At 41.9% G+C, this 21,190-nt stretch overlaps 1 protein-coding gene across 1 annotated transcript in view; it reads left to right on the plus strand.

Moving 5' to 3' along the window:
- The first annotated feature begins 8,389 nt into the window (after positions 1 to 8,389).
- LOC119041651 (zinc finger protein 11-like) overlaps positions 8,390 to 21,190 on the plus strand; it is a 75,337-nt gene continuing 62,536 nt past the window's right edge. The window contains 4 exon segments of the mRNA XM_053662579.1: positions 8,390 to 8,553; positions 13,383 to 13,466; positions 16,429 to 16,555; positions 16,778 to 16,873. Of these exon segments, the coding sequence (XP_053518554.1) occupies positions 13,452 to 13,466; positions 16,429 to 16,555; positions 16,778 to 16,873 (238 nt within the window). The 5' untranslated portion in view covers positions 8,390 to 8,553; positions 13,383 to 13,451.

The raw sequence follows: 21,190 nt of genomic DNA on the forward strand, positions 1-21,190 counted from the left end.
AGACACTGCGCATGCTCCTTAGGTCGGCAGATGGGCGGAGTCAGAGTTTGGGCCCAGCACCTCCTAAGTGAGGAGGGCAAGTAATGGAGGAGGGAGGGGGCCTGGGAGGTGGGGTACGGAGAAGGTTTGGAAAGGACTAGTCCCGAGCAGAGATGAGGAGTGCAGGGAAAGGGCAGTCACAGGGTTGCGGCTTGGGCTCCATTCCAGCTAGCTCACCTTGATTGTAGCCTTCCTCGTTCACTGCTTTTCCTTTATCCACATAATTATTGCTAAAATTGGTAACATTTCTTTTCAAAACTACTATTTTGGTGACCTTCCAATGATTACATTTTGCCTAAGGTCTTTGCCACCCCTTGCAATTTTTTTCCCCAGGAGTGTCACCTTCTTGAGTCTGTCTATAAAATGGCTCTGGGAGGGAAAAGGGCAGGTTCTGGGGACCGAATCTGAACACAGTGCTAGGGACACGAGGCTAGGCCTGACAAATGGCTGGGCATGTGCAGTGACAATTAGGGAGTGAACGAGTGCCCTGTGTGGACCTCCTGGGGAGTGGCCTGAATTTCAGGAGCTCTGCTTTCAAATTATCCTTTTCAGATTTAAAAATGCTGCCATTGAAACCGGAAAAGTTGGCATTTGTTTTGCCTGCTACCAACAGTAACAAGATGTAGAGATAGGGATTGAAATTTTATGGAGGTTTTATGCAAATGGCCTGAGATCTGAGAAAATGGTGGGTTATGTACCCTAACACACCTTCTTATATTTCATTTTAAACCAGCTTTTTATAAGGAGAAAAATATATAGATAAGGGGTTTGAAATTGGGGGCAGGAGGGTGGGGAATATAGATACAAGGTTTGGATTTAATGCAAAAGGTTAATGAGATAAAAACTGCAGTCCAGCAATCTCTTTACCATCCTTTCATCTGTTGACAAGTGGTTCTTTTTCTTTATTTAAATATTTTATTTATTGATTTTAGAAAGAGGGGACAGGCGGGAGAAAGGGAAGGAGAAACATCAATGTGTGGTTGTCTCTAGAGTGCACCCAACTGGTTCACAACCTGGGGAAGGGGCCTGACTGAGAATCGAACCAGTCACCCTTTGATTTGCAGGTCAGCACTCAATCCAGTGAGCCACACCAGTCAGGGCAGTAGTTGAAGGTCTTTAATAAAGGCAGAATTCTTCATCTTGGGCAGCTTTGATAAAGATAATGCAAAGAAGGCTCTGGGACAAAGGAGAAATGTATATAAACTGCTGACCTTGGTCATCATAAAAAGAAAAGAAATAACTAGAGGAAAATCTCACTAGGCGAGAACATCAGAAGTAGAGAAGTAAAGGTTGCAAGTTCTAAATCCACTCATATTAGGTGGAAAAGCAATCATAGCCTTTGACCCAGGACACATCCTTTCCCTGAGAAGCAGCCATGTTGTCCTGGTCCTGCTCCTCCAGCTCTGGGTTGTTTTCTCAGGTGATGACATACTCAGTAGTCAAGACTGCATTTTGAGGATGTGTCTTCTAAGGCCTCAGCACAGCCCTTTTATATAATTCCACCACACTCACTGGCAGAAAGATGTGGAAATGCTGGAAGTGTCACTCTCCCTTCTTTGTCACAGTCAGGAACAATAAGCTTTCTTTCTGCTTTTGTGTTGATGAGACACCTCAAGAGTTAGAAAGTTAGTTTTAAGTAGTAGTTTATAAGCTTAGTAGTGAATGCATGTAACAAAACTATTGTTTCAGGAACTGAATGTATGACTCACCCTGACTCCAAAAGAATACAGGCGATTCTACTTTTGTGCCCCAGGAGGACTGCAAAAAAATGAAGATCATATCTGACCCATCTGGGCTGAGATCACTGATGAAATTTTAATCTAGCAGGATTTATTTGCCAGATCATCCTTTAGGAGAGGCAGGCTGGACTCTATATGCAGATGGAAGCAGTTGTGGGGACGAAGAAAACAGAAAGGCTGGTTATGCAGTAGTGAGTCTTGAAGGGGTAGTGGAGGCCAAGGCCTTGCCGCCCAGAACCTCTGCTCAGAAAGCTCAGCTGATTGCATTGACGAGAACACTGAAATTGTCACACAAAAAGAGAGTGAATGCATATACCTACTCAAGGTAGGTTTTTCTGATTTGGCACATACAAGGTTCCATCTGGAAAGAAAGAACACTGTTGACCTACAATAGAAAAAGTAGAGTAATCATAGAGCAGAAATTTTAAAATTATTACAAGCCGTTCAGGTACCTTTATAGGTGGCAGTCATTCACTGTCTGGTGCATCAGAAAGAGGACACTGAAATCTGGCTGATGGAGCAGTGAAAGAGGCTGCTAAATGAACCCTTATAATACCTTTGTTACCTATTCTAGATTTGTCACAATTTGACGTTGAATATTTGACCGTAGACAGAGATAAAGCTAATAGCTAGGGTTTATCTGAAGAAGGTCCTGATAGTAGATAAAGAATAAGAAAAGAGCCATACTGCTTCCTGAACAATTGATAGAGCCAGTCATGAAGCGTTTGCAGGAGATGACTCACTATGGAAAGGGCTCTTTAACTGCTTATATTAAATCACGGCTCACAGGTCCTGGAATTTCTAAAGCCATAAGAAAAGTAATTGCTAGATGGGTTGTGTGCCACAAGAACAGCCCCAACACAGATCTCCATCAAAATAAAGGCTTGAGTGACGTAGCTCAGTGGGTTGGGCATCATCTCACAAACCAAAGCCTCACTGCTTCACTTCCCAGTCAGGGCACGTGTCTGGGTTGCGGGCCAGGTCCCTGGTGGGGTATGTGAGAGGCCACAGATCCATGTTCCTCTCACACATCAACATTTCTCTCTCTCTCTCTTCCTCTCCTCTCATGTCTCAAAAAGTAAAATATTATTTCCCTTTCATAAAAAGAAAGGGAAATAATAACAAGAACAGGGCCCATTTAAAGATTGGCAAATAGAATATGCCCAGTTGCCAGGGGTCCAAGGATGGAAACATTTGGTAGTCTTTGTTGACACCTTTTCAGGATGGGTAGAGAGGCCTATCATAGTAGAACTGAGATATCCTCAGAGGTAGTGAAAGCCTTACTGAAAGAAAGCCTTACTGAAAGAGGTAGTGAAGCCTTCCTCACTTTCACCTACCCAGCAGCATCAAGAGTGGTAGTGGAACTGCTTTCGTTTCAGAAATTACATAGAAACGTAGTAAATTTTTAGGAATCAAGTGGAGACTGTGTTACAGAACAGATCCGAAGTGGGGACAAAATACTGTTACCAAATGGACCCCCCCAATTCTCCCAGGGTCCTCCTGTACCAGGTTCACCTTCCCTGCTGCCAGGGAATTATAGCTCTCAATGCCACAGATTGGTAAAAAGGAAAGGAATTATTTATTCAAGAGTTATATAGACTTAAGAGTAATGACTTGATGTGCTCATTAAAATTCCAAAGTCCCTTAAGACACCCACCAACACACACAGTCCTTCCTTCCCCCCTTTGCCCAGTCTGGAGTAGCATATCTCAGGAAAACAAATAGAAGTCCATGGCTCAGGTAGTCCCTGGTTCTTCCCAAAAACCCAGGCTCCGCTGGCAGGCCTCCTGCAGTTCCCAACACCATTAGCTGTATTGCCAGGATCTCCAGTTCTTAATTTAAACCCGTGTGACATCTTCTCCTGGCGAAACAGCAATAGTCCTTTCACCCCTTTCCTTTGGGGAGCATCTCTCCTGCATTCTTCCAAACTGCTAAGAGAGAGCCCTGCATCGCTGCTACATCTTGCTTTCTGGTTTCCTAAGCTGCTTGGCAAAGGGAGCTCCAAAGCCATGTGTTTCCAGACCTTGCCAAAACTGTGTGGTCCTCCATCACCAAAGTCCTGTGGTTTCCCTATTGCAAAGGAGCCACGCTGAGTTTTAAAATCCCAGTGCCAATCTTCCTCTGTATCTCCATTTCCGACTCCTCCCACAATTAGCTACACCTGCCAACATTCCTGTATTTTTCCAGCTTTTCTGGGCTGCCATAATAAGTCCAGGCATGCTCAGCCCAGTGGTGTGGAGCCAAGTTCTTATTTTCTTATGCAAGTTCCTCTACAAAGTTCTTATGCATGACGCTGTAACCGGGGGAGTTGCCTCTCAGTTACATCCTGCATGGAAGTCTCTCCCATATCCCTGGCTCAAAGCATGGCTATATATATATATATATATATATATATATATATATATCCATGAAACCAGTTAAAAGTTACAGATATATTAAATGACATATCTATATGTCATTTAACATATAGTTATGTTATTATCTATAACATATCTGCTGAGGTTGTTTGCAAAACTTGCTGTGCAAAACAACTCTCAATGGCCCTGCTCCATGTGTCCCATGTCCCGTTTCAGACTGGTGGAGATGAAGACATCCTATATTTTTAATATTTCCTAGATACCCTGAGTTCTGGACCCTATTAAAATCCCTCTTTGGGGCCCCCCTGGCTGCACCCTGTTACAATTCCACACCACATGGAGAGCCCAGGCTTCTGGGAAGGTAGAGAAGATGTATCACACCTTGAAGCAAAATGTAAAGAACCTGAGTCAAGAAACTCATCTCCACTGAGATCAAGTTTTACCTATTGCCCCGCTCGGGGTAAGGGTAGCTCCTTGAAGTGGGATTCACTTGAGTCTTTATAAAATTCTGTACAGGTGACCATTTCAAGCTATGTTTAGAGTGGGAGATATGAATATAGATCAAGATGTGAAGGTAAAGAAATAAGTACAACATTTAAGTCAGAACTTAGCTGTAATTAATGACCTTGTTTGTATTAGACACCTTTGCCCACAGGTTTGCTGCATTCCTTTCAGCCTGGGGATAAGGTTTTACTTAACCCTTGGAAGACAGAATCCCAGAGAGCTTCCTAGAAGAAAAGTGAACTGGACCTTGGGACATACTCCTCACCAGCCCAACCTCAATGAAGTCAGGATGACTAAAACTTTAATTCATCGCGCCAGACTAAGGAAAGCACGAGAAGAACAATGGACCACCAAACCACAAGAAGACCTGAAAATCATCTTTCAAAAACAGTGACTTATATTCTTTTCATTACTTTTTGTTTAACCCCATTTTATGGAGAACTTTTTTCTTTTCAAATTGAAACCAGAAAAGGCTGTGTTCCTGCTGCTTCTCACATACCAGATCCAATAAGTAGAGAGAGGGATTGAATCTTTACGGACACTTTATTCAGATAGATGGCGATCTGAGAAGAGGGCCCATTTGTACCCTAGCAGATCATCGTAAATTCCATTTGAAACTGACCCTTTTTATTAGAAGGAAAGTGTAGGTAAGGGATTGGGAATTCAGGGAAAAAGTTAATCAGATAAAAAGCTGCAGTATTCTTTACTCTGTGTCTAGGGCAGTGGTTTTTATCTCTGCCTTGGGCAATACTCTTTATCAGTGTCACCCTGGAGTACAATGGCTCAGATACCATCCTGATGGCTTGCAGTCCTCCTGAAGCACAAAGATGGAACTGCTTATGGTTTCCTGGAGTCAGAGTGGGTTATACCATCAGTTCCTGAAATAGCTTTGTATATACATTGATTACTAAGCATCTTAGCTGTTACCTGAAAGTAAAATTTTTCCAACATTGGAGCCCCCCATCAAGTGGGATGAAAGTATTTGGGTATATTTAGCACAAGAGGATCTAAACATCTCTTGTCTTTCAGGAGGAACCTATATCAAACAAACTATCACTTCATGTCTTGTAGGTGTTTGTACTTCCCTGGAAAGCCTTGAAATTTATACTTTGTTTCAGCATATCAATAAGACCATAACCTCTGATATTTATCATTGGGGACCTGCAGTAACTCTAAAGGACAGGGAAATGTCTTCCTTAAAAGTCACTTATTTAGCCCCAGTGGGAAAGTGCACAACTTTTGTCGAATGTACTAAAAAGAGTTCTATGCTTTTAGCAAATGGAAATGAATTGCAACATCACCACTAATGTATCTTATGCCGTTGGCCAAGTCAAGTTGCCTGCAGGATGGTTGCTATCAATAATACGTAGAAGGACTGTTTATTCCTATGTTCCAGTATATACTTCCGGGGGACCTTGCTTTCTAGCAAGACTGACAGTGTTTATGCCTCAGAAGCCCCACAACACTCAGGCTCAAGGGAACTCTGTCTTTCACCTGATTACAATAGTGATTTGTACCTTTTTAGCTCCACTGAATATGTATCTTTGACTATATTTCCTTTTATTAAAATTAGGCACGTACCCTGACTGGGAATTGAACCTATGACCCTTTGATTCACAGGCCAGCACTCAATTCACTGAGCCACACTAGCCAGGGCTGACTATATTTCTAATGCCAGCCATGGTAATCTTTTTGAATACAGAAATAAGATTAGCCTGTGCTATGGTAAAAGCTTTGAATGCTACCTCTCAAGCCATAGGTATCATCAGTCAAGAACTAGGGTAAGTTGGAGAATTGATATTAGAAAATTGGACAACTATGACTCTGGCTGCTGTGGCTCAGTGTGTTGAGCGACAGCCTAGGACATGAAAGGTTGCAGGTTTGATTCTGCCTCAGGACACATGCCTGGGTTGTGTGCCAGACCCCCAGTTGAGAGTGTGCGGTGGCAACCACATATTAATGTTTCTCTCCCTCTCTTTTTCACTCCTTTATCCTCTTGTTAAAATAAATAAATAAATAAATAAATAAATAAATAAATAAATCCTATCAGAAAAAGAAAATCACACAACTATGGGTTACCTTCATAGTTGTGAAGTTGATCCAAGACATAATCATGGATATGAAGAACTTAAAGGACTCTGCTGTTGCAAACTGACTGATAATTCACATCTCATAGAACATAAAATAAAGCAAGTAAATTAAGAAGTATCCAAGATATAACAAAGAGAGGGATTCTTTTGTATTGATTTGTCTAAACGAACTTTCTGGTTGCCTAGAAATACTGGCATTCGAGGGGCAGTTGTTGTTTTTATTCTTTTCATCTCTTTCAGTTTTATAAGCTGTTGTACACAATGTGCCCCCTCTTATGTGGATCTGCAATAAAGGAGAAAGAGTGGGAGAGAAACATCAATGTGTGGTTGCCTCTCTTGTGTCCCCTACTGGGGATCTGGCCTGTAACCCAGGCATGTGCCCTGACTGGGAATCCAACCGGTGACCCTTTGCTTTACAGGCCCGTGCTCAATCCACTGAGCCACACCAGCCAGGGCTGATTACTTCTATATGAAACTGATCTCATAGAAATAAGGTAGTTTGGACTAAGAGTGGGGGAATTATGAGGGAACTGGAGTTGCAAAATTTTAGTTTTAAGTAATAGTTAATAAGCTTAGTAATTAATGCATATAAAAAGCTATTGTTTCAGTAACTGAAGACATGACCCACCCTGACTCCAGGGGACCACAGTCAATTTGACGTTTGTTTCAGGGAAGGACTGCAAGCAATCAGTCTGGCATCTGAGCCTCTGTGCTCCAAGGAGGTACATCCTGACCCCCAGATAAGAGATAAAGAACCACCTGTCAAAAGATGAGCAGATGCAAGAGAGATTGTGGGATCGCAACTTTTATCTGGTTAATCTTTTCCTTTAATTCCAAACCCCAATCTACAATTTCTCCTGAATTCTAAACCCTTTAACTACACTTTTTCCTTCCTTATAAAAAAGGTTGGCTTGAAATGAAATGTAAGATGGTCTTTTAGGGTACATAACCCTCTGTCTCCACACATCGCCAGCTATCTAATAAAGCGTCCACAGAGAGTCAATACCTGTCTCTACTTATTGGGTCAGGTTTTGACAAGCAAGACAAATGCCAACTTTTCTGCTCTCATACCAGCATTTTTAAATCTGGAAAAGAAAATTTGGAGGCAAAGCCCATGGAAGTTCAGGTTTCTCTACAAGCAGGTCCACAAGGTGGCATTCACTTCTTCATTCTAAGTGTGCTCGCCTAGCATCCTGTTAGGCCTCCAGCCCTGTTGGTAGCGATCTCCGCCCAGACTCTTCACCCAGAACGCCCCCTTTCCCCTCCAAGCTCCATCTTGTAAATATTGAAGAAGGTGAGAGTCCAAAGGGAAGGTCACATTGTGTGGCAAAGATCTTAGCTAAAATTTTATTATTGGAGGGTCACCAAAATATTGATTTTGTAGCGAAATCTTACAAATACTAGGGATAATTATGTGGCTAATTAAAAGGGATGACTAAGGAAAGCCTATAGGAGACAGGTGGAATGGCGCCCAGGCCAAGCCACTTCATTAGCCCCTCCCCTGTATTTCTCGGCTCGTCACAGCCACGCGCTGTGGACGCCCGAGCGTGCCCCGCCCCCCGCCCCGCCCCCCTACCCCTCAGTGTCAAATCGCTCATCTGCGGCTTTGCCCCGCCCATCCACGGAAAGTGTTAGGAGCATGCGCAGTCTCTGACAGACGGCTACTACTAACTGGAGAAATAGAGGTCTCTTCTTGGTTACTTAAGTGGTTTGGTTTACCCGGTTGAAACTTCTCCAAGTCCTCATTCCTAAGCAGGAAAAGGCTGAGGATCACTACGGACGTTGAAACCCCTACCAAAGACTACGGCGGGGGAGTGTACGGCGGTGAGTCCAGGGACCCTGAGAGACCAGTAGACACTCCGCGTCCGTTTGTGCCCCTCTCCCAACCTCCTCGCTCAAGGCTGGTTGCATCCCGACTTGGGCATCTGCGTCCGCCCCACCTGAGGCCTCCTCCTCCCCATTAAATAAGAGGCCCGAATTCTAGGACAGCACACTTCCCATAGGGTGGGTCTGAGGTGGGGAAATCAGCCCCACGCGGGGAGGGGCTTTGTGGAAGCGGTGACAGTGAAGGAGCGGCTGGGGAAGCTGCAGAATGAGGCTGTGAGCGGATCCGGAGGTCGAATGAGAGAGACGGGCACGCGAGGGGGAGAAAAGGTCCAAGAGGAACCGTAGGGGACGTCAGCGCGGGGGAGGTGGGAGGGACGTAGGAGTGAAAGGGTAAGTGGGGAAAGGAGTCGGAAGAGGAAGACAGGGGAGAAATGCCGAGGATACGGGGGAGCCCCAGAGAGACTAGGGGAGCTGACGGGGAGAGGGGCCTGCGAGCAGACGTGGGAGTAGTAAAGGGGTAGACGCTTCAGACGGAGGGAGTAGTTCTGAGGAGAGTCGAGGGGGAGAGAGCAGGGACAGAAAGGGGGGTTGGGGAGACCGATCAGAGGGAGAAATAGCACTGAAGTCAGCCAGCTGTGGGGGTGACAGGGAAGACAAGGGCCGCAGAGGGGACACAGCTATGGCGCAGGTGGGGTGGGGTGGGGATGAGTGTGGAGATGGGAACAATCAGATCTGGGAGAAAGAGCAAGTGAAGATGAAATAGGTTTCTCTTGCTTCGCGGAACATGTGTAGGGACAGAAATAGAGAAAAGAGGAGAAAAAGCAGGGAAGGGGAAACACAGGAAAGGATGAAAGTGCAAAGAAGGAGGGAAGAGGCAGAAGCCGATCCAGGCACAGAAGTACAGCGTAGCAGGACCAAAGTGAACCTGGATGTGGATGATTAAATTGTGAGATGTCAGCTTATGGTTTTACAATCTGTTAATATTTAACATTTCCTGAATTGTTTCCCTTAAGAACATTTGACTTAGAATTACAAATCTCTGATTTATAAGGATTGTGAATTTTATAATGAGTTGCTTGCATGTGCAACTTTTATTCACTCAGAGGTCCAAGACTTGTCTGCCAGTCATGGCTCCCTTTTCCTGTCCTGGAATGGCAACAGGGAGGTAACCTGGGATGTGAAGTAACTGAGTCTGTTACCACATGATGCTTTTTCCAGTGATATTAAATCCATTGGTTCTTTTTCTCTGTCTCCATTGTATTTGCATTTTTCCTTCTAACTCTTACATTGAATCTATTTATTTTTATTTATTTTTAGAGAGAGGGGAAGGGAGGAGGAAAGAGAAACATCAATGTGGTAGAGAAACATCCATAGGTTGCCTCTGGTACTCCCCCAACATGGGACCTGGCATTCAACGCAGGCCTGTGCCCTGACTGGGAATCCAGCCTTTGACCTTTTGGTTTCCAGGCAGGCGGTCAGTCTACTGAGTCAAACCAGGCAGTGCTGAATTAATTAAGCACTTAATTAATTTTAAAAAAAGATTATTTATTTATTTATTTATTTATTTTTAGGGAGGGGGAAGGGAGGGTGAAAGGGAGAGAAACATCAGTGTGTGGTTGCCTCTCACACACCCTCAACTGGGGACCTGGCCTGCAACCCAGGCATGTGCCTTGAGTGGGAATGGAACCAACGACCTGACCCTTTCTTTTTGCAGGCCAACACACAATCCACTGAGCCACACCAGGCAGGGCTGAATTTATTTTTCAAAAACATATAGAGAAAAATCTTAGTTTGTTGAATATCTCTTCTGTGAATAGTCTTTAACTTTTAAAATAAGCATTGTTGATCTCTCTCTTTTTATTTAATATTTTATTTATTCTTCTTTTCAACGGAGGGAGAAGGAGACAGAGAAACATTGATGTCTGAGAGCAACATCAATCATTTTCTTTTTGCAAGCCCTCAGGTGGGGATCCAGACTGTAACCCAGGCACATGCCATGACCAGAAATTGAACCAGTGACCTTTAACTTTTCAGGAGGATGCTAAATTGACTGAGCCATGCCAGTCAGAGCAAGACTTTGATCTTAGAAGTCATTACTTTAAAAAATACTTCTACCTTTGGCTAGTGTGGCTCAGTGGATTGAGTGCCAGCCTGTGAACTGAAAATTTGCCGATTCTATTCCCAGTTCTATTGCCTGGGTAGCTGGCCAAGTTGGGGTAGCTGGCCAGGTTGCCTCTTGGGAGTTTGTGAGAGGCAACTGAATCTCTTGCACATTTATGTTTCTCTTCCTCTCTCCCTCCCTTCCCCTCTCTCCAAATGTAAATTAATTAAAATAATTCCAGATAGTTTTCCTTTTGAACATACTGTGTATAATTTAAATTCTGAGTCCTGCATCCTTTCTACTCTTTATTATATCAGGCTGTTTCATTGTGTACTTGTTAAAGATGCCTCTAATCTTACTATAGTCAGAAGTAGCTTCAACTTTCAATTGATATTCAGCAGCTTTTTTCTTCCCTTTATGTGATTCATTAAATTAGTGACTGTGAGCCACAAAGGAGCTGTTTCTCTCAAGTTCTTCTTGTCTGTTCTCTGAAAATACTGAAGGATTGATCTGAAACATGGTTTCTGGAAAACCCATCTATTCATTGTGTTGATGAACATATTTTCAATCAAATATTTTTTAAAGTTTTCAGCATCATATCTTGCATTTATCATTTTATGTTTCTAAACTAAGTCTTTGTAATTTCTTACAAAATAAGAAAACATTTTTCCTTGGAAGCTTGTCATTTTAGAAGTTTCTGCCCCAAGTCCTAACAGTACCCAGAGGTCTGAGGTGTGCTAGGTCTGTTATCTCTGGACTAGTGCTATAGAAAACAGCTCTTGGGGAGCAGTGCAGGCACCAGGAGGGAACTAGATAAATAGGACATTTCATCAGCCCCACTGCAGATAGATCTACAGAATAATAACGAAGAGTGGGGCCCTTATTCCCTAGGGGTCTGCATGGGTATTTAAGCTAAAGTGTTTCCCTTCAGGTTACTATTATGTCACCTGAGAAGTTTGAGAAATGACATCAGCTGTGTCATCTTAGACAGAGTTGGACAACTGTCTGGGTAAAGCATCATTGTTTATTGAGGTGCTCTGGGTCATGCTAAGGTGATCCCAGGAATTTGCAGGAGTGCTTTGGGATGCATTAAAAAAAAATCCTCATTCAGCCCTGGCTGGTGTGGTTGAGTGCCATCCTGCCAACCAAAGGGTTGCCAGATTGAATCCCAGACGGGGCACATGCCTGGGTTCCAGGCCAAGTTCTTTGTTGGGGTATGTGGGAGGCAAACACACATTGATGTTTCTCTCTCTCTTTCTCCTTCCCTCCCCTTCTCTCTAAAATAAATAAATAAACAAACAAATAAATAAATAATTGATTAAAAAAATTCTCATTCATGGATATGGTTGTTGATTATAGAGACAGAGGAAAAGAGAGAGTGAGAGAAACATCTATGTGAAAGAGATGTGTGGATAAGCTGCCTCCTACACAGGCACTGAGGGGTATAGAACCCTTACCCTGACCAGAAATCAAGGTACAAAGTTTTGGTATATGGGGTGATGCTACAAAAACTGATTCACTCACATGGGTCATATTTTTTTTAATAAGAATAATTTTATTTAAACATACTCTGTCCAGAAGAAGTGGAAACAATAGACAGACTCAAAAGAAGGTCCCTTGGACTCTGGCTGGTGTGGTCAGTGGATTGAGTGCCAGCCTGTGAAACCAAAGATTTGCTGGTTCCATTCCCAGTCAGGGCACGTGCCCCAGTTGTCCAGGTCCCCAGTAGGGTGCATGAGAGGCAACCACACAGTGATGTTTCTTTCACTCTCTTTCTCCCTCCTGTCCCCTGTCTCTAAAAATGAATAAATAAAATCTTTAAAAAAAAAAGAAAGACCTGGCTGGTGTAGCTCAGTGGATTGAGCATGGGCCTGCGAACCACATGATTGCGGTTTGATTCCCAGTCAGGGCACATGCCTGGGTTGCAGGCCAGTTCCCAGCAGGGGACTCGCGAGAGGCAACCATACATTGATATTTCTCTCCCACTCTTTCTCCTTCCCTTCCTCTCTAAAGATAAATAAATAAAATCTTAAAAAAAAGAAAGAAGGAAAGAAATGCATACTGAAATTCCCAGGGACATAATGGGAGTATGCTATCAAATAATTTAGGAAAAAGTTTATTTACTATTCTTTAACTATTCTATCAGCAAGATTGTGTTAAAATAAAAACATTGGGAAAAAAAGGGCCCTGGCTGGTGTCGCTCAGTAGATTGAGTGCTGGCTTGGGAACCAAAGGGTCACAGGTTTGATTCTCAGTCAGGGCACATGTCTGAGGGCCAGATCCCCAGTTAGGGGCGCCCAAGAGGCAACCACACATTGGATGTTTCTCTTTCTCTGAAAATAAATCTTTCAAAAAAGAAGGGCCCTTGGATCTTAGCAGAAAGAAAAGACAAAGGTATGACGGCATGCCTTTGTAAAGCTGGGAGCACACTTTGCTCAGGAGAGGCAACAGAGTGCTTTCCTGGGTTTGCGGTTGAGGAGAGCAGTGCTCGTTCTCATTGCTGTATGAATTTGTGGACATCTGTGGGGGAAAGGAGCACCTGAAAAGAAGAGAAAAATTGCCAGTGTGGAGTTCGTGTAAAAGTTTACTATTCCTGATTCTCCTGTTACAAAGGACAAGGGTAGGGGACCTTTCCAGCATTTGCAGTTCTTTTTGCTTGTGGGTGTGCTGGAAGCAGATTACAGGGCTGTGTGGAAACCTTTGAATTCACATTCTCAAAATGCAGACCTGACTCCAGCAGATCATCACCTGAGAAAACAACCCAGAGCAGGAGCAGGAGCAAGACCAGGACAACATGGCTGCTTCTCAGGTAAATGATGTGTACTATGTCAAAGGTTATGTATGCTTTTCTGCCTAACATCAGTGGGTTTAGAACCTGTAACATTTATTTCTCTGCTTCTGATGTTCTTATCTACTGAGGTTGTTTTTGTCTGCTTATTTTTTTTCCTTTCTTGTGATTGTCAAGGTCAGCAGCTTATATACCTGTTCCCTTTGTCCCAGAGCCTTCTATTTATTATGTATATCCAGGCTCCCCAATGCCATGAAGAATTCTGCTTTTAATTAATGACCTTCAAGTACTAAAAACATCCCCTTTATCATGGATCCACCTGGGAAACCACTCAACACAGTAGCCTTGTTTGATGGGTGTCAGAGGCTCAGGTATTAATGAAGAAGGAAAATGTAGGTTTTAGGTTCATGTGGCTGCAGCATCAGCTCTGTAGACAAGGATAAGAAATGCTCATTTTACTGGTCAGGATAGCTCAGAAAGTTCTGACAAAGGAGACTTGATAGAAAAGACTCACTGATTTGGTGCAAAAGTCTTGCTATTTAAATGCACTACAGTATTTGTGTTCAGTACATGGGATGTACATGTGCATTGACATTTGCAAACATTAATGTTTATTTATGAACACTTTATCATAATTTATTTACTTTTAAAAATTTTTTTAGAAAGAATTTATTTATTTTTAGAGAGGGAATGGGAGGGAGAAAGAGATGGGAAGAAACAATCTATGTGTGGTTGCCTCTCATGTGCCCCCTACTGGGGACCTGGCCTATAAGCCAGGCATATGCCCTGACAGGGGTGTCAAACTGGTGACCCTTTGGTTTGCAGGCTTGCTTTTTTCAAAGTTTGTAAAAAAATACTTTAGAGATAGGTGAAGGAAGGGAGGAAAAAAAGGGAGAGGAACACCCTTATCTGGCCCACAATCCTACCCTGTTCGCTGAAGGGGAATTGAACCAGCCACCTTTGGGTTTGCAGGCTGGTGCTCAATCCACTGAGCCACACCAGCTACGGCAATGATTTGTTTTGTTTTGTTTGTTTTTTTCTGTGATGTCACAGCATGGATGCTCTGTTCTTGTGTGTGCTTAAGTCATCTGATACTCATTTGGCTTTAGTGGTCTCTTTACTATATAGTTAATAGCTTTCCTCCATCATTAACAAGGGTCTAACAAGGAATTACTGAGAGATTTGAGAAAAGCCATCATATTGCATGTGGAAACAACCCTCTCTTAGTTTTTGTTTGCTTTGAAAAATGAAGGCCCTTTCTTCATTTCCTAGAGATCATTGGCTTTTGATATGAAGGATTGAATCAATCAGGCCTTTCACCTGTAAATTTTCATTCTATTCCATGCTCATGTCACAGATATGTCCATTATAACTTTCTGTATTTTCAAGAAGGTTTACAAGACTCATATTAATGTATGTTGCATTTTGTTAAATTTCTACAATATGCCCTGGCTGGTGTAGTTCCATGGATTTAGCATAGGCTGTGAACCAAAGGGTTGCTGGTTCCATTCCCAGTCAGGGCATGTACCTGCTTGGCGGGCCAGGTCCCCAGTATAGGGCACTCGAGAGCCAACCACATGTTGATATTTCTCTCCCTCTCATACTCCTTTCCTTCCCTTCTCTGTGAAAATAAAAAAATAAAATCATAGAAAATTTCTATAACTGTTCCCTTATGGTACACAAAAATTTTAAAGGTAATAAGAGACTAAAAAACACTAGCTTTGATTTAGTTTTTATCATTATGTGCATTATTCCTTTTTTAAAAGGTAACAAAAAGACTTATGAGATATAGAGAATCGCAAAACAATTTTAATTTCATTGTCATGAAAATTGTGAAAATTGTGCTTTGTATAACTTTTTATTTCTACCTAGTTTCCATATATATATGTCTGTGTGAGTAAATGTTAACAGTTGACATATTTATATTTAGTCTTCTTACTCTTAAAGTGTTTCTGTTCTTCTCAGTTACAGAAACTCTAATGAATATCCATGAGGTCTCTTTATATGTCTTTGCGTGTTTATTTCTTTGAAAAACATTTTAGGTAAAGTTTGGAGTAAACCGTAAGAGGTATGTTTTACTGTATGGTTCAGAAAATACTCTTACAGGAAGAATAATATTGTTCTAAGTTTACTTTCACTAATTTTTCAAATAATATGTGGCTGATATTTTTGTTATTCCTTCAGAAATGTAAATTTTATAAAAGTCCGTCAACTCAAAGTCATGTATGAATTATTTTCTGTGTCTTCTTTTTTGTGCTATTCTGAAGTATGGCTTGTGAGACATTGATCTCACTAGGGAAAAGTAAGGTGGTTAAAGATGTGAAAACACAGGCCCCATCCCAGAACTTCTGAATCAGAATCTGCATTTTTACAAAACTGCAGTTCTTTGTTGGGTGAAGTAAACGTGAAGGAGTACTTATACTTTGAACTCACCATGTCTTTTCCTGCTGAGAAATGTACACAATTGATCATAAATGATACAAGTACCACACTCAACAATCCATATGCCTATATCTATTCCTTCATTTTAAAGATTTCATTTTTTTTTTAGAGAGAGAAGGGAAGGGAGGGAAAAAGAGAGGGAGAGAAATATGGATATGTGAGAGGAACATCAGTTGCCTCTCACATGCTCCCATCCCGGGACCTGTCCCTCCACCCAGTCATGTGCCATTGCCAGGAATCGAACCAGCAGACTTTTGGTTCACAGGCTGGCACTCAATCCACTGAGCCACCCCAGCTGGGGCTATCCCTTCATTTTTAAAGGTTATTTTTCTGAAAAGTAAAGTCTCTGCAGTGGATTGGTGGACATGTGTCAGTCTCAATTATCTGTGTTAGAAAATACATTAGAGAATATTACTGGGTCAAAATGATCTTGCTAGATAATTCAGTATACTCTAGGTTAAAACTACTTCTAACACTTTTCAGTCTGGGTTACATGATTAACTCTTGGCGGCCCCTTGGTAAATGTGTCTTTATTTTTTAGGTACTGTTTACCTTGAGGGATGTGTCAATAGATTTCTCTCAAGAGGAGTGGGAATGTCTGGACCCAGCTCAGCGGAAATTGTACGTGGATGTGATGTTGGAGAATTACAGGACCCTGGTCTCCCTGGGTGAGGATGACTTCCTTTCAGAGACCTTCCACCTGCAGGGTTTCCTTTTCTTTATTAATTTAAGGTCTTTGGGGGACTTAACGCTTTATATGGTAGCCTTTTAGATTCTTGCATTCAAGGGAGAAACTGAAGTTTATTATTATTCTACCAGTCTTAAGTGAGCACTAACTGGATTATAAATGGGAGAATCTCCATCAAAACTAATGTTTCTTTTATAAACAGGTTGTGTCTTCCCTCAGCCAGTCCTGGTCACTATTGTGGAAGAAATTAAGGAACTCTGGGACATGTGCAGAAAAAAGTCAATATCCACCTACCCAGGTAGGAGGGAATGGGGAAGCAGATGACACAGGTGAGAGGCCCAAAGGTCACAGAGGAAGGCAGACTTTAAGGTGTGATTTGGGAAGTTGTGTTTCAACAGAAAGAACTTTGAAAAGCCCAGGTTTATTTATGTTGCTGTCATAGAGGGCCAGCTGTTCTCCATCATGTCCCTTGCTCCCATATTATCTTGGGATTCTGGTTCTACTCCAGTGACCTCTGTCATCCTATTAGGAATTGGGGCCAGAGTCCTCCCCTTTGACTCTGAGGGCCACCATGGTCTGGCTCCTCTTTCATTGTGTTGGGGACCCAAGAAAATCTGTGCACATTGCTGAAAAATTGTAAGTTAAGTGTTATTTTTTAAGTTTTGTTTTTATCTCATGAACGGAGTATATGAAGGAAGTGGTTGAGATCCTGGAATTTGTTGCAGAAATCCCAGGAACCCTGGGGACAGGTGTCATGTTTTCTGGTTTATAATTTCTAACCCTGTGGAGGCTTCAAAGAAGATCCTACAATCTTTAGACTCAGTGAGTTCATCGCAACACAATGCATCTCCCCCAAATGAGACAATCTGATTCTCTATTTCACTTCACAATGTTGTTTTGCTTTGTATGAACTAACACACAAAATTTCCAGTTTGTAGTCTCCAATTTCTGTTAGAATAGATTAATGTGTCTCCTTACTGTATAGAGTTCTTCAATAAATCACTGCTATAAGTGGCCTTAGAACATTGACCACCATGTAGAAAAGTCTTTTATTTTTTTCCAGTACATTTTAATTTAATTTTTTCCACATTTTTTTATTATCGTTCAAGAAAAGTCTTTATTGTTAACCTGATTTGTTCATTGCGCAGTCATTTTAACATTCTCTTTTGTTCCGTCCATTGCTGCCTGAGAGACTGTGCCTTGATGTGTTTTCACTTTCTGATTAGACCTTGGGCAGATTTCTGCTTTTTTTAAAAGAAATGCTGATAGAACATGCTCAAATGTACTCATATGGCAAGAAGTGAGCTACAGAATTATTAGGCACTTTATATTTAGGAAAATGTTCAGTGGGGCTTCGGTGCTCTCTGAGTCTGCCCCATGAATGTGTCACTTGTAGAAGTGGTAGGGTTGCAGTCTGACATGGTTCTAAGCGGTTCACTGGGTGCACTGGCTCTGGATCCTCTCTTCAGGTGTGAGGTCAGCCACCACCTAGGAACTGCCCAGTTTCACCCAGCACCAGTTATAGAGCGACGTGCAGATGGTTCCTACTTGTGTTGGATTTGGAGGCCGAGATACAGTTCAAAGCCAGCTGCAGCTAGTGCTGTCTGTGCGGCCACTGAGTGAGAGGTACCGGGCTTGCAGAGGCCAGATGCGGTTTGTTTCTGAGATTAAGGAGGGTCTGAAGCACAAGGCAAAAGAAGCCATTTGTATGGAAAAGCCACTCGACATATCTTGGGTAGGCTGTCAATGTGATTGGTGTAAGGTTTTATGGAGTCACCAGGACAGGGCTACAGTGTTAGCCAGGTAGATGGAGAGTCAGTTATGGCACTGGTTGGTAGCTCTATGGTAGGAAAGGCTCAGCAAGGGAATAATTGCCTCTGCCAGGGCTGCTGTGTGGGAGAAAGCTGCCCTTCCTGTCTTTGCCCTGAAGCTAGACAATTCAGTTTCTCCTGTTACATCCCTGGTGCCTTTCAAGCTTCTGTCCTAAAGCTGGAGTTCAGAGTGAGGGTGTCCCAGTAAATCTATGTGCGGGCTCTTTAAGAGAAAGACTTGGACTCCAGCACCCATCAGTCTTACTCAGCCACAATTCCCACTGGTGTTCCAGCATGTTTCCTTTTTTATGATTGGTTCCCCTAATTTAGTTGACTGCATTTTTGATTTTCATTTCTATGTTATGAATGTGAATGATAATTCTTCAATTAGTACACTTAACATTGTGGGACTTGATTCAAATATGAATCAGCCACATGTCAGTTGCCATTAACATTATGTGCACGTTTGTGTGGTTTTTACCCTGCAGTGTTCATGACTTAACCTTGTTTCTGAGTGCTGTTAATGGTCAGTGGTTGATTGATCCTATGAATTTTGGAAATAGTCTTATATCTCTTCATAGCTGAATTTATGTTCTATTTATGTGAGAGGAAAAAACTTCTCAATTGATGTAATTTTGTAACGTTTTAACTATCCCTTTTAGATATTATATTTTATTGTATACTTTGATAAAAACTACCCTGACCTGTATGGCTCAGTTGGTTGGGCAACGTCCTGCAAATTCAGATATTGCTGGTTAGATTCCTAATCAGGGCACATAACATGCCTGGATTTCAGATTCTGTGCGTGGTTAGAGCACGTACGAGAAAGGCAGCCAATCATTGTTTCTCTCACACACTGGTGTTTCTCTCCCTCTCTTCTTCCCTCCCGTACCCTCCCTCTAAACATATAAGTATATAAAATGTTTTGAAAATCCTATGTGAGGAAAAAAAATCTTACCATCTTAACCATATATAACTCTATAGTCCAATTGTATTAAGTATATTCAATTTGTTGTGCATGTGATCATTTGAAATTTCCATCTTGCAGACAAGTCTCAGTGTCTATTAAACATCCACTTCCTCATTTGCCTGAAAACCAACGCCCAGGTGACTACCTTTTTCTTTTTTATGATGTTGACTTCATAAGACATTCACCTAAGTGGAATCCTATAGTGTCTGTCTTTTGTGACTTGTGTGCTTCACTTAAAAAAGTCCTTAATGTTTGTCTTTATAGTATCGGGTGTAACGTCTTTTTCTGTTTCTTGGCGGAGCAGTACTTAATGTATGTAGTAATTTTTAAAATTTATTTATCCGTAAACATGGGGGTTGTTTCCCCTATATAGGCTTTTGTGAGGAATACTACAATGGACACAGGTATGTACACATCTCTTACAAATCCACCTTTTAATACTTTTTGATAAATTCCCTGAGTAGAAGAGCTGAATGACGAAACAATTTTATTTTAATTTTTGTCAAACTCTTTATTGTTTTTCATAATGTTTGTATCAATTTATCTTTTATTCAATCATGTACACTGTCTAGTTTTTTCACATTTTTGGAAATACTTGGTGGTATTTGTTTCTTTGAATCTGGAGATTTTTATTTATTTATTTATTTAGATTTTATTTATTTGTCTTTAGAAGGGAAGGGAAGGGAAGGAGAGAGGGAGAGAGATATCAAGGTATGGTTACCTCTCATGTGTCCTCTGCTGGGAACTGGCTTGCAACCCAGGCATGTGCCCTGACTGGGAATTGAACCTCAATCCTTTGGTTTGCAGGCCCAGGCTCAATCCACTGAGCTACACCAGCCAGGGCTGAATCTGGTCATTTTTATTGTTGTGAAGTGATATAGTGTGTGTGTATGTGTGTGTGTGTTTCACTGGAGGATGCAAACTTTTGTTTCTTGGATGGGCATAAAGAACCATAGGAAAGGTGCATTAACCTCAGTACAGGTACTTCAGAGAAGAAGGTCTGTGAATGACTTTTTTATTTTTATTTATTTAAAAGATTTTATTTCTTTATTTTTATAGCGAAGGGAAGCGGGGGGAGAAAGAGAGGGAGAGAAACATCAGTGTGTGGTTGCCTCTCACATGACCTCCACTGGGAACCTGGCCTGCACCCCAGGCATGAGCCCTAATGGGGGAACCCAACCAGTGACCCTTTGGTTTGCAGGCTCAGTCCATTGAGCTACACCAGCCAGGGCTTAGCCTGTCAACTTTTTGTTTCATAGCACTGTGGTCAATCTACTGAGTCGTACCAGCTAGGGCTGTTAAGGATTTTAAAAAATATTTTATTATATATTTTACTGTTGTTGGCCCAGTTTTTCCCCTTTGCCCCGTTCCACCCTGCCCACTCCTTTATTTTTAGTTTTGTGAGGTCTCAAGCTCTCTTCCCAAGGGACAGTACTATTGTATATTTTCACCAGCAATGAAAGAGAGTTAGGGTTGCTCCACATCCACAGCAGCATTTACTGTTGTCAACGTTCTAGATTCCCTTCCTAGTAGGGGTTTAGTGTTGCTTGAATGTGCTGTTTGTATAACTTTCATTGTTTTAATGTGCATTTTCTCAGTGATATAAGGTGTAGAGTTTCCTTGCAAATACTAATTTTTAATCTATATATTTATTTTTAGCATGCTTTCTGTTAAGCTGTTTGTCCCTTTTCAGTAATTTATTTGTCACTGTTGAGTTTGAAAACATCTTTCTATGTCTTGTACAATAGTATGTACATACTGTCTTTTACAAATACTTTTCCCCGTCTTGTGGCTTCTGTTTTTTCTCATGATGCGGATCACTTTTTTGTTTGTT

This window comes from Artibeus jamaicensis, unplaced genomic scaffold (assembly GCF_021234435.1).
Source record: "Artibeus jamaicensis isolate MK-2021 breed Jamaican fruit bat unplaced genomic scaffold, CSHL_Jam_final contig_2566, whole genome shotgun sequence".
Classification (NCBI taxonomy): Eukaryota; Metazoa; Chordata; class Mammalia; order Chiroptera; family Phyllostomidae; genus Artibeus; species Artibeus jamaicensis.